This window comes from Phalaenopsis equestris, unplaced genomic scaffold (genome assembly GCF_001263595.1).
Source record: "Phalaenopsis equestris unplaced genomic scaffold, ASM126359v1 Scaffold000249, whole genome shotgun sequence".
Taxonomy (NCBI): Eukaryota; Viridiplantae; Streptophyta; class Magnoliopsida; order Asparagales; family Orchidaceae; genus Phalaenopsis; species Phalaenopsis equestris.
The window spans coordinates 191,848-205,990 of NW_018164691.1; the positions used below are offsets into that span (position 1 = coordinate 191,848).

The following is a 14,143-nucleotide window of genomic DNA, read 5'->3' on the forward strand; positions in this document are numbered from 1 at the left end:
CATTAGCATTTCACATGTAAATCATGTTCATGTATGAATGTTATGTTAAGAAAATACCTTCAAGAACATATATCGAGGGTTATTTGTAATGTGTAGGAAAGGACTGAAATGTTGGATCCTCGGGCTTAACTATCTTGCACATCAAACTCACAAGAGCATTCAAACTCACCGAGAAATACTTGCTGATAATTTTCGATGAATGTTGAAATCACTCCAAAGTTCCTCTAATGGATTCATTCTGGGATAAGCTGTAGAGGGTTATTGCCAACACCTCTCTTGTCGTCATTTTTGTTGAGCCGTGCAACTTCATTAAGCAGTTCGATAAATATCTCTTTCTTCATGCGGAACTTGTTAGCAAACCGTGTAGGGTGGCTCCATAATAACTCACCGACACATTTATCCCCATTATGACTTGATGTCATAGAAGGGGTTCGGTTGACGTAGGAAAGGTAGTAATGATATAGCAGTGTAATGATGATAGCGACTTTGCGGTTGTAGTTCAACTGTTCTTTATCCATACTACAAAGTTTTGAAAACCATAATATTTAAAACTTCACAAATAAGAACTTAGGACATTTGATAAAATACATATAACATAACATAATCGATATAATAATCACTGCATAATAGGATAAAAAAATCCAGCTATGCATCCATGAAAAAAGTAAACAATCCATGACACAAATTTTACAAATATTAATATAAAAAAAAAGTAGATAATATCCTAAAACACTCACTTTTCCTTGAAAGAGCGGTAATCAATTCGGTATTTTGGATCCATCTTCAAAGGTAACTGTTTGCGGGTTGGGCCTTCTACCAACTTCATAGCATTGACATTGAGCTGTCTATCCACCATAACTTTATGACATGTATCTAGGAGCTGAAGACACTCTTCAATTGAGTTGTCTTGTGAGCTAGCAGACTTAACTATGCAGGATTCAACCAGTTTATCTATGGTGCCTCTAATGAATGTGACTCTGTTTTTCTTTTTGTCCACCCTGGGCCACTTTGACACGCTTGTGGATTGAACATCTGTGTGAATTGGGCTGGGCCCTTCTCCTGACTCACTGACCTGCTCTGTTTCCATGACTTGTGGTAAGTCGGTAAACCCCTGCTCACTTGGGGTGAAAGCATGAGCTCCCGTCTGAACATGCCGTCGAACTTTTCTTTCAAAATTGGATCAATGCTACTGAATTTGAATTTCTAGCTGTCGGCACTGCCTGTAATATATGACAACTTTCATTAGTGAAACCATTTTAGTGTGAAAAATAATGAAAGAAGTAATCGTAGGTATGTCATTATCTCTAATTTTTCAGCCCACCAATCCTCCAGTGCATCAATTGTCCGCTTCAGTGGATCCCAACCCAATCTCGTTTACCCCCTTTTGAGTTCTTTCCATATTTTCCATTCATTCTTTAATTGATCTCACTTGTTCTTAAATTTCATTCTATCGTAATCCCTTTTAGTTAGTTCCTTGAATTTAACCATAAGATTTTGCCACCCTTCTTCGTTAAAATAGGTGGATGGTCTATTCCCAGCTCGGCCTCCCACAATCGGAGATCACAAAATATAATAGTGATCTCTCTATCCCACATGACTGATGATCTGACCTCTTTAGTTTTACTCATTTTGTACTGTCAGATAAACGGATTAGTCTAAAATATTTTTTTCATAACACGAAATGCCCCAAAAGAAAGATAAACACTTTAGGTGTTAGACATGTAAATACATAAGAAATTAGTGGTATGTATAATCACATAAAACTTTTTCTAACTTGCAGAACAAGTAATATGATTATAAAAACTGGATTTAATTTAGGGGCAATTTCTCTGGCAACAAAAGGAGTGCCATGTATTTATAGGAGATTTATGTAATGGTTATTAATACCTCATTTCATACCAATAAAAATATTTCGCATTACTCTGAATTTCAACAATTACATATTTATACACAATCGTATCTATATAAATTAAGAATATTTTTAATATAAAAAAGATCATGCAATTAGATCCTTTATGTAAAATGTATGTAAAATCATCATTCTCATCAGGATCTTGCAAGAAGGCAATGCAACATCAACGTTGTTAAGAAAAAGAGGACAAGTAAAATCTCCTAAATCTCATAAATTTGTCATGGATTTAAGAAATCTCAAGTTAAAGTCAAAACACAGATTTATTTTATTCAACTCGCAAAAAAAAAAAACTCTAAAGAGAATTTAGATCCATCACTTTGTTTAAGTGACACTGACCGAGTTGTGCAAAATTTATTTCCCATTGAATGAACAACCAAATTTTAACCAACCTTCACACAAATATTAATGATCAAGTATTCATAAGATATATTTTCCGTTCATTTTAAAATTTTTTGCAAACAATGGAATTGAAAAAACCAAGAATTTATCTCATCAAAGCTGCATGAACTATCATCATACTGAAAATAGATAAATTAATAAAAGGGCAATTACGTACACACCACACAATTCCTACGTAGTTATAAATCTAACACCTAAATTTACTTTTTACATTTATACCATTCACATTCAAATCTTTCATTTCACACCAAAAATACCTCCACTTTAACTTTAAAAGTAAAAAACAGTTCTAAATTGAATGACGCAGACACCAGATCTAAGACAAATCATTAAATTCATATGACATAATATGGCACAAGGTAGTGGTTTAAAAATCCATCAACCATGCCTTGGATTTTCAATCTTTTTACTGCAGAACTTTGTTCTTAGCTGATCTTAAAGACCACAAAATGCTAGGCTCCACGGTGGTCATACAATTAAACAAATCATTTAATTCTTCTAAATATTATGTTCTCTCAATAGTTATTCAAAATTTCAGAAACTTGCTCGAATTTGTAAAAAGACGTCCAAAACTGAGCATGTATAACAGCTCAAACTCTCACACATTATAGCCCTGAAGAGAACAAATGCATCACAGTCTTGAATCTTCATCTCGCACATAATTGTGCCATGCTTGCTATGAGATAGACACAAGCTCACTCTTTGCAGTACTTAAAGATGATAAAGTGCACAACACTTATAGCCACATTGTTTTCCAAATCTATTATAAGAAGCTGCTTGTCTTCTCTATCTCCCCCAATCATGAACTGCCAAAAGCTCCATTACCGACTAACCCTCATGCCTTGCAACAATTTCAGCTGTGAAAAGCAATTGCTTGGACATATCAACCCTATCAATAAATGAACCATGTCCCATCTGATGCTATGTGCTCCTATTAATAATTACAGGACTGAGGACACATCATTTAGAAGAAGAAATTTAAATTGTGACTATGACCCATGATGCCAATCATTTTGAATAGAAAGAGAAAATCAGTGACAAGGTCATGTTTCTATCGGAATTGAGAAACCCCTTCTTTTATTGAAGCCATACTTAAATAAATTGTGAGCAAAAATGTCATTATTCAATTTGTTCACTAACTGAAAGCATTCCACAAAATTGTGGACTGCAGAGAAAGTTCATAAATCGAAACTTTGCCATATGATTTTAAAAGATCATTTCTTAAACTAAACTGAAATAATCTTAATCAAATGAATGGTCAAGTTATAGAAATCACAATTGCAAATCCTGAAGGAAATACAATATCAGTTTTGCTGCTTTTGTCTTAAATTTATACAACAGTGATATTGCCAACGTAATCACCATAGTAAACATTATCTTAAATTTATTAGAAGAAATTATAAAGGCAAACGTAATTACTATAAGAAGAGAGCAGATTTCATCATCGCAACTACCTTCAGGATATAACGACATGGATGTTGTTCTCTTTGGCGAAGAAGAACTGTGATTTGCACTTCAACAAAAAAAAAAAAAGAGAGATCCGAATGATAATGCCAAAGAAGAAGAAGAAGAAATATTGAAGAAAAGAAGGGGTTCGAGAAAGATTGCCAAAGAAGAGGGAGGAGCGGCTAGGGCAGAAGATGTGATCGAGAGGAAGGGAGATGAGAACGAGGGCATGGGAGTATTAAGATGCGAACGAACGCGGCCCGCAGGGATCATCTTGCATGCCGCGTGTTTAACAAATAGAAAATGTCATTTTTGGATAAGTTGGCGAAACCCGCAAAACCCGCGAAACAAGCGGTATGATGGAGTTTTCAAAAAGCTGTCCACAGTTATAAACTGTCCCGAACGGACCCTTAGTTTTTTCACATGATTTTTGTTTTTATTTTTAGGGACAATCTCTTATTTTGCTGTGAATTTTCACGTTTAAATAACATGATATCAATATTAATATTATTTAGTGATTTTTTTGTCCCTATCCTTCCTATCATTTATTCCAACTTTGAAAATAAAGTTATAATTTATGATAATCGATGCCAAATCCTTTGTATAAAAAATAACCTTAATATGTTAGAATTAAATGAAAATATGACATTCAATAGGATGCAATGGAGAAAAGTATTAATGTAGCCAACACCACTTAGCAAGATTAAGGCTTGTTGTTGTTGTTGTGGTGGTGGCGCCAAATCCTATTCACTTATTAATTCACTCACACTTTATATTTTTTGAATTCTTAGGACTATTTGCTTCTTTTTTTTCATACATTATTTTCAATTCTTTGCTCTAATTTTTTGTTTGTAAGCAATAAGAGTGATAAATAGATGATCAAAAGAATAATTTTATAATTCGTTAGTTTTAGAAATGTAGTAACAGAAGCATTCCAAGCTGCTAATATTTAAGGATTTTTTTTTTTAGCATTTTGTCATCAATATAAAGCATTAGTTCTCTGGCTGAATCTATTGTAAACGTCAGTAATCATTTCATTAGGTTTCCTGCATAAATGTTCGTAATCATGAACCATGACACTAATATGATATTGCTTCATTTCATTCGTACATTCATATTATTTTAAATTCTTTGCCAGTTTTGCATACAGAAACATGCATCTAACTAGCAAGTTTGAGCACATAGAGGAAACCAGTTTTAAATTTTGAGTTTGGTTGTGCTATCTTTTTTTTCATTGTGTCCACTCACTAAATGTGATATCAACAAAATTATTATTCATGAATAATCTTGTGTTAGGATAGCCTACTTATATCAATTCCATTTGCATTTGTCGATTGATTGAATAAATAGCAGACATTCTAACTTTTCAAAGCTCAAAGGATAAATCATCGAACAATAGAAGTCGGGTAATAGAATACTGTTGTGTGACTTTATTGTTTTCAAATTATTTCGCAAGAATCTTCTTTGAGGTTTTAGACCATTGAACAATGTACTGTCTATAATACCAATTGAATGTTTGAATCTTCTTTGAGGTTTTAGATCATTGAATAATGTAGGTCTGTAATACCAATTGAATGTTATGGTACAACCAACGGTTTTGTTTTTTAAGAATCTTCAAATAAATTATTTTTTTGAGGTAAAAACTATTATTTGGTATAAACTTAGAGAGTCCGAGTACAAAAACCTATGATTTAAAAGATAAGTAAAATTTTTTTGCACTTCAAAGCTTAATTTTGATAGAACTTGGGATAACTCGAACTTATTAAGCAAGCTACTTCATCTGTGAGCCATTAATATAGTCCAGGATGCCCTTAATTTTTATTTGTAAATTAAAGCCAAGTAATTTGGCTATACTTATACCACACTTGACTAACTATATTAGCTTATAACTAATTATATTTGTAATCATTAAAATCATGATTATAAAGTTGAGCACATGAGATCAGTGTGTAATAGATAAGCTCCGGCAGCATAAGCCTTCATGATATGATTCCTTATATTGCTATTTGACTCTTTAAAGTGTGATGGGTTGGTTTGTTGATCATCCATTTTTTCAGTAAAACTGATAGATTACCATTTACCACATGAATGCCATTTTTATGAAGTTTCGTGCAGTCAATTGTATCTCTAACCTACACTGCTGAACTCAAAGGTAATATTACTCAATCAAGTAGATTAATTTTTTAGGGAATTTACATAGCACCCTATTCTTATACAATTACTTATCTCACACCCAAACTTTGATTTTTACATCCAAAACACCCTACCTATGTAAATAGTGAATTCACCTTTTCATGCATCTTTTTATACATAGGAAAAGGTGCTTAGCTTTTAACAATCAAAGTTTGGGTGCGGGATAAGTAAATGCATAGGAATTGGGTGCTATGTATGTAAATTCATTGCTGAAGTAACCACTCATGATTAATAGAAGTTAGCATGTGTTGTATTTTCTACCACAAAAAAGATATGAATGATATAACATTCTTGTAGACAATTGGAGAATATATAATTTTTACATGAAGCATTGACTGTTAATATATAATTTATGTCTGTAATCTTTACGTTTACAGGTGTATGTTCTAGTCCCTATCATGATCATTTTTGACTGACAGTATGTCCCATGGTTCTTTCTTAGGCAAATTTATAATTTTTTAGAAAACTTAATTTTTTATTGAAATTTCATTAGGAAATTATGTCCAATGTCCAAGTATTATTTTGTCAGAAAAATTTAAATCACTTGGGCTTGATGTATAATTCGACTCTTTACAGTAACATATTTTTCAGATTCTTAATGATGTGTGAGTATTAAAACCAGTTGGAAATTCGTAAATATCTTATTGTTGTGTGCATTTAAAGATTGTTAATTACTATAGCAGCTCCAATTTTCTCTTTTATGATGAAAACCATGTACGTTAAGCATATGAGAGGTTTACTTGCTACTAAAGATCTCGTACATGCAAGTCTTTTTTCTAAACATTTTTGTGTGATGCTTGTCTGAAATATTATGCCTATCATGCAGAAATGCCGAAAAGAAGTAAACGAACTCCTACTCCCCCACCCTTCATGTTGTTTGAAACATACTACGGTCGCTTGTTGTATTCATCAAGTTCAGGTTACTCCATCAATTTCACATAGTGTACTTAGTAACATGGAAGCCATCCGGGTTCTATCTGAGACCATGCAGAGATTTGTTTCAAGCCACACAGAAAGCTTAATGGTGGCAGACGTGGATCCACAAACTGCAAAATTGTTGATTGAGATCACAAACACTTTTCTATCATCATTTGGCTTGCTGTTCGTCCTCAGAATAGTCATGTCCTGGTATCCAAAACTCCCAGTAGGCAAGCTCCCTTATGTTATTGCCTACGCACCCACAGAACCATTCCTAGTCTTAACAAGGAAGGTGATACCACCCCTTGGTGGTGTTGATGTCACTCCTGTTGTCTGGTTTGGTCTGGTCAGCTTCTTGAATGAAATATTAGTAGGTCCACAAGGACTATTGGTTCTTCTATCTCAACAAGTATAGATATAACTGAAATGTAAAAAAAAATGTGAACAATTTTTTATGGACTAGATAATTAATTTATTTCATTTGTTGTTTTTTCTCTCTGAATGGTAACATCATATGATGCGGGGGAAGAGATTATGTTCAAAATGGTTTTCTAGTTGATTTCTCTATTTAAACTCATTTCCATCTTCTATTGATTGTCATCAAGCAGTCTTTTATCACACTAGCCATAAGAAACTAAGCTGATGTGATGGGAACTTGAACGGCGCCAGTAACCAGAAATCACCGTTTCTCTCCAAGATTAAATGGAGGGAAACATATCAAGGGCATACACTACCGAAATGCACCAATAAGCCACTCTGTACAATAAGCTCCAGCACTAGACTTACGAGAAATTTGCCATTGGCAACTTTTGGTCTTCATATAAATTATGCAAGCATGAAAGTCTATGGAACTTGTTGAAAATGCTTGAACATGATCTTTCTTATGCCTACATTACATCAAACAGATTGAGGATTACTGATCTGCTCTGCAGTTGGCCTCCGCTGGACTTTCTGCTCTGCCTTGGCCATACTACAAGTGCAGTTTTTGATGCTTTGCTTGTGGTTCCAGCAAGCATGGAAGGTCGACCGTTTGCCCACCGTCAACTTTGAGGTGGTTCTATTTAAGCCTATGAATTGTTTTCCTTTCTTCGTAGCGAGGACTACACAACTTACCAGAAAATCTTGACCTCTTAACCAGTAATAGTTTCACGTAATGTGGCAAGGGACTGAATTAATTAATCAACATTCTAAATTAATTCTCTTTCCACTTTCTATCAACCCTTCCAAACAAAGTAGAATTAGTTCCATTTCTGTAAAGCCAAAATCTTTTAAATTGAGTGCAAGGACAGTGGCCAGTCAGGGCAATCAGGCAGATCGACAAATCAATTCAATCACTTCTCAACAACATTTTCGAGGGCGAGTCCTCCTTGCTCAAGGACTAAATAGGTTGACATGATATAGGCCACACTTTTGACTAATTCTTTTTGTATTTTATTTAATACCTGATGTTGTATGTTGCGCATTACGGTCAAGCTCAACTTACAAATAGTGATGGTTGCCATAAGCCATACGAGGGCCCTTTAGTGAGAATTTTTTTGGATTAACATCATTGGAAGGGTTGAAACCCATGCAATAATTTTATTAAGAGCCAAAAATATAACAAGGGATCTTCCCTCTTCTCTATACCGTCTTTATCCTTCGTTGGTTTTTCTTGTCTCAAAGTGTATGACCAAAACCCCTTAAGCTAGATTTAGATCATGTTATATGGGTTAGCCAACCAGATTTACTAGCCACTTCAACGCAATATCTGAGCTAGACAGATCAATCACTCACTTTGAATAGAAAGCTCATTCAAGTAGATTGAAAAGTCCAGTTGACCAGTCTATCGAACCATATACGGGGTTGAGCTCCCCCTAGCAATTTAGATTGACTTCTTAAATGCAACTAAGGATCAAATAGATTTAAAAGACACAAGGTACATATTTGGCTTCTTTGTTCTATAATTTATTATTTATCTTGTATAATATATTTTTTATTTGTTGAATAGCATTATATGCAACATACATTGGGCCAGTTCAACCTATAAATAGAATTGATTGCCATGAGGTATACGAGGGCTTTTCAAAGAGAACTATTTAGAAAAGAATTCCATGGATGAGCTGAAACCTTTTGTAATCATCGATTAAGATCTGTAAAAATCATGAGAATTTCTATGATTCCCTTCCGGTCTATATCCCTTCACATGTTTTTGTTTTCTTGTTTTGTTTTGTTTTTGTTTTTTGTGGCGGCATAATTCCTGAACATTGGAAGATCCAATATTCTTTTTAGAATGTGAAAATTGATCATGCCACAAATTAGAGGATTTGTTCAGTAAGAGCCAAGCCATAACGAATATTCAATCAACATGGACTCCTCTAGGGAGTTTGTTGTGTAGCAAATAAATGATTTAAATGAGCAGATGACAGAGATTACTAATGAAGCTTTGGGATGTGTGCTGAAAGAAGTGCTGCACAACCATCCATCATCTGATTCTCTTGAGTCATTGGTAAGCAATAAAAGAAATCAAGTTGCGAGAATAAGGATGATTCAGAGAGAGTACACATAATTTTTTGCAATAAATGTTAGCTATATAATACATTCAATATAGATGTTGCTGAGGTGGAAGCACAAGAGAAAATCATAACTAAAGCTTTGGAATATTATAAATGCATCCGATGAATTCAAAATTTACAAAAACTCCAACACTTGTGCAACAAAAGGACACCCCGTTTGAAGGACTAAAAAGTAGTTGGGTGTCGTTGTGCTAGTGTGAAGACGTCTAACACTCCACATCAACCAATAAGCAAATGCCTCCATTTTATTTTTAAGAAAATCAAATGTCTTCTTCTGACTGGCACCCAGATGTTGTCATGGGCATTGCAGAGCCGCCAACATAACATATGCCAAATCATTAGATAGCTCATAGGACATCCTATCGTCAGTCGTCATATGTCAGAGGAAAGGATAAGAAAATTTTTATGATTGTTATGCCAAATCACTAGATAGGTCATAAGACATCCTATTGGCAGTCGCCTCCTCAAAATCAATCATCCATTCAAAATTTTTAATCTTTCCAAGCTTTTTGAAGATTTTTATGCATTTTATTTTCTACTTTTGAGATGAATTGGCTAATTCAAATTATTCGATCGGTGAACCGTTTAACTTCTTTGTTGTTTTAGTGAGAAGGCATGTTAAACAATTTCTATACCTTTTTGTGACTGTCTTTGATAACCCCCAAAGTCAAAAAGTAACCAAGGAATTTTTCTATAGTGGCTTTCAATGTACAGTTAAGTGGATTTAATCTCATGTTAAATTTTTTAAGTGTTTTGATTATTTCTGTTAAGTTGGTTATATGTTTTTCGACCAACTGACTCAAGAATAACACATCATCAACACACTCATCAAATTTATTTTCTTTTTTATTAGAAAAAGTTACTTCCATGAGGCACTACCATGTGGCAGTATCTTTTTTAATCTCATGAGGCATTATATTTTAACAAAACACTTCCTAACTAGTATTTAATGAAGTCTTTTTAGTGTCTGTCAGGTGGCATATTGATCTGATGGTAGTTAGAGAAAGCATATAGAAAGCTCGTCACTGAATATCCGACTATTGAGTTCACTGGTGCATTGATCTTTGGTAGCAACAATTGTCTTTTAGGCAAGCACAGTTCAGGTTGGTATAGTTGATGCACATCTTTTACTTATCATTGGACTTCTATAACATGACCACATTGAAGAAGCAGGATTTGCACCTCCCGGATGTAGCTAGCTTCCTTGAGCATTTCCACCTTCTCCTTGATTGGTCTCATGAGTGTCATTGCCAAAATATGATATTTTGCTTGATGTGTTGAGCGGTTATATTGCTTTTCAAATGGTGGTAGGCCATGTCCCAATGTATGTCAAGCATCTCAGCTACTGATCAATTAAAGACTTTTTGATGCTTCCATAGAGTGTCGATCAATGAGTTTTAAGCCTTATATTAAATGCTTCACCAATTAGGGAACACTTTTTGAGTTGTCATTTAGTTTCCTATACTTCAAGGATGTTCTCATTGGTCTCAAGAGCTCCTTCCATTCAATTTTGAAAATTGAGTGGTGCATACTCCACACTATCGAGTATCTGAAGATAGTACTTCTGATACAACTCCAAATTTCTCCGCAATGTGATTGCTACATTGCCACTTGTAAATTCTCACTATCATGTGGTATGTGGATACCATGACCCAGTAGTTGTTTAGTAGTGGACGACCAAAAATTGCATTATACGTCGGTGGCAAATCTACCAATAGGAAGATCTCCACATGTGTAAACTACTTATCACTCCCTCTCAAGGTGACCATTAATTTTACCACTCTGAGAGCCTGCTTTTTTTTTCCACTGAGAACCCAAAGAGTTGTCTGGCTAGTGCTTCTAAATGGTCGGTCAAAAAAGTCATTTTCTTAACACTATTTTGAGCAAATGTTGACTGAGTTGCCCATGTCAACCAAAATACTATTGATCTATAATAAGTGACCAAGGAAGTGATGATGATGGCGTCATTGTAAGGGTTTCCTGTGGGGGATAGATAGGCATTGTTGAAGATAAGTCACAAATGAGTGTTATACTTGGGAATGATGGTTACCACACATAGGTCCCCTCTCCATGACTACTTTTGGTTGACAAGCTTTCGGGGTGTTGCAAGTCCTCCTGAGATAGTAAGAAAGTTGTTATTTTGACCCACAATTATTGAACTAAGATAAATGTGGTACCGCTCACCTACCACATCTCACCTATCACTCACCTACCTCCCACCTACCACTCTCTTGCTTCTATAAATAGAGAGGGTTTGAGGCTTAGGAGAGCAAGGGAAGAGATCTTAAGCTACCACAAAGGAGGAGAGAATAGCTAGAGAGCTAGAGAGGAGGGGAGGATCTTGAGGCCTTGTATCAAGGTGTCGCTTAAGAGGGAGGCCATAGAAACAAGATGAGGGCTCATCTCTATGTATAAGCTATGTATTCTCCATTTTTTTTGCCTTAGTGAAATATTTGATTGATTCCCTCCCGTGGACATAGATCCAGTTGGATCGAACCAGGTAAACGATCTGTATTTGTTTGTGTTCTTTGTGTTTCATTTCTATGCCAGGAAGTACATATCTCACAACAAAAGTATTCAACAATTTGAATGGTTTTAGCCTTTATGGATTCATATGGAATTTCTTCAACTGGAGCTTTCCCATGTCTCTATTTCACCACTTCGGGTGCCACAAACTCCGTTAGGTTCCCTGCTCTAATAAACTCCTGCACCAGACTCTGGAAGTGTCAGCATTCCTCCGTGCCATGAATGTGGTTGTGATGATATGCATAATACTTCTTAAGGTACTAGATAAATGCTCCAGCCCTCATGGGAGGAGGGGGGGGGGGGGGGGTTTTTTATATTGGATAGCTTCCACCGCGTTTGCCATCGATGGCACCCTCAAGGGCATTATTCTCAGTTCTTCACATTCATTCTCAAGCTGCTTATGATATCAAGATGATCGTCGGTCAGTGCACTTCTGTTTTCCACCAGTTGGTGGTTTTGATCTGTCCTTGTACTTCTAGAGCAACCAAATTCCTAGTTCCTGAGGTGAATGGGTGAGTGTCCACACTCCCTATGTCTCCACTGACAGTTTTGTTAGTCTATCTTTCGCAGAAGACAGTCAAATGACTCTTCTTTGTGGCGGGAGTAGAGAACATTTTTCTTTAACAGTAATGTGCTTATAGACCATCTCAAGCCATCTGATAAGGTTCAACGGCTTCACCAAACTAAGGTCGTGTCAGAATCTTTTTCCCATTAACCCTCGGGTTAAGGCTGTGCGTGTCATTTTAGGATCCGGGTCTCGTAGTTTCAACAACTTATTTTGGAATCGATTAATGTGAGCATAGGCTCTCATGTCGTCCCTGTCAGATCTACATGAGCAACCTAACGTGCACTTGCAAACTAAGCCATGAAAAATTCTTAAAAGTAACAAAGGATGTGATTACCTTATGGTTAATCCACTGAACCACTTGAGGGTTGATTCCCAAAGCATGGTAAAAAAGAGAACATTTTAGTGCGTCAACCATCTTTAAACAAGCATACTAATGAATCAAATGAGGTGATGTCATCATTTGAATCAAATAGACTTTTGTTTGGATCAATTTAAGGGGTTTTGAACTTCTTTAGGGGTTGAGCGACTGAAATATGCCTAAAGAATGTGTTTTTTTCTTTGTTGGGAGCCTCCATGCTCCCAAGTCAGTGTCTGTTCACGACCCTTAGATCCAACACTATTTGGATATTGGGAGTCTTCAATTCAATCTGCCCCTCGAATCACTCAGTGGATTTGGGGTTCAAGTTTTTCTTCTCGATGACTTTGGTTTTGTGAATGCTGCTCCCTTCCTCTAAGAACAACACATGTTTACTGTATCATTTAACCCAACATCTGGTCTCTTAACTTCCGAATTTGTTTATATATAAATTCTTTGGTGTAATCCATGTTTTATATGTCCCTCTAATTTGATTGTTCTCCAAATTGTGCTCTTCTTGATGTTTTTTGCATGCTCCATGCCCAACAAACCTTTTAGGATGTTGAATTCAAAATTGTTCTGTAAGCACTCCTAAAGAATAAAGTGTATGGGGGGAGAGAGCGAGCGAGAGAGAGAGTGAGAGAGAGATCGAGAGAGAGAGATAATCTAGGTTAGCTTGAATAATTCATTAAGATCTTATTGCAAAAAAATGATCTCTTATTTATAAACTAGACTGATATGAACTCTATAATTGCCTGTCTACTACATGGGATGTTTTGGTCATAATTAAAGACATGATTAAAATAATGAGCGAGTATAATAAAATAAAAAGAGGTCTTTAACTTAGCTATCATACGCATGTTTTCTAAAACTGAAGTTCAGATCAGCTTATATGAGTGTCTTTGGTCGATCGTTTTGTCTCTCAGTAGGTCGAATTATAGGCTCTTGGTCGATCGAGTCAAGGTCTTCAATTGACTACACTGAAGTCCTTTGGTTACACATGGTATAGGCCTTCAATCGGCTTAGCCAAGATCCTTCGGTCGGTTTGACTAAAGACCTTACGTTCGCCAAATCATAGTCTTTCAGCCAGTCGAGAAATGGATATGTTTTTCAAATATAATTTCATTTGGACGACTACTATTTTTAGGATGAGGCTAGGTTGTTGGGCAAATGACAATTTATCGTAATCCGATAGGTAGCTCCACCCTTTCAACAGGGATGCTCCTAGTAGTTGTGTAGGTGTCATATTTTCTGCTAGTGATTGTTTGGCGGGG

The 14,143-nt window shown here is 35.6% G+C and overlaps 1 protein-coding gene across 2 annotated transcripts in view; it reads left to right on the plus strand.

The window, feature by feature from the left end:
- Positions 1 to 7,413, plus strand: part of LOC110024128 (protein COFACTOR ASSEMBLY OF COMPLEX C SUBUNIT B CCB3, chloroplastic) — a 31,207-nt gene extending 23,794 nt beyond the window's left edge. The window contains exon 3 of one of the 2 annotated variants that reach the window (XM_020723910.1): positions 6,777 to 7,413. In XM_020723910.1, the coding sequence (XP_020579569.1) occupies positions 6,777 to 7,283 (507 nt within the window). In that variant the 3' untranslated portion in view covers positions 7,284 to 7,413. The remainder of the gene's footprint in view (positions 1 to 6,776) is intronic. The other variant, XM_020723909.1, reaches the window with a different exon arrangement.
- The last annotated feature ends 6,730 nt before the right edge of the window (positions 7,414 to 14,143 follow it).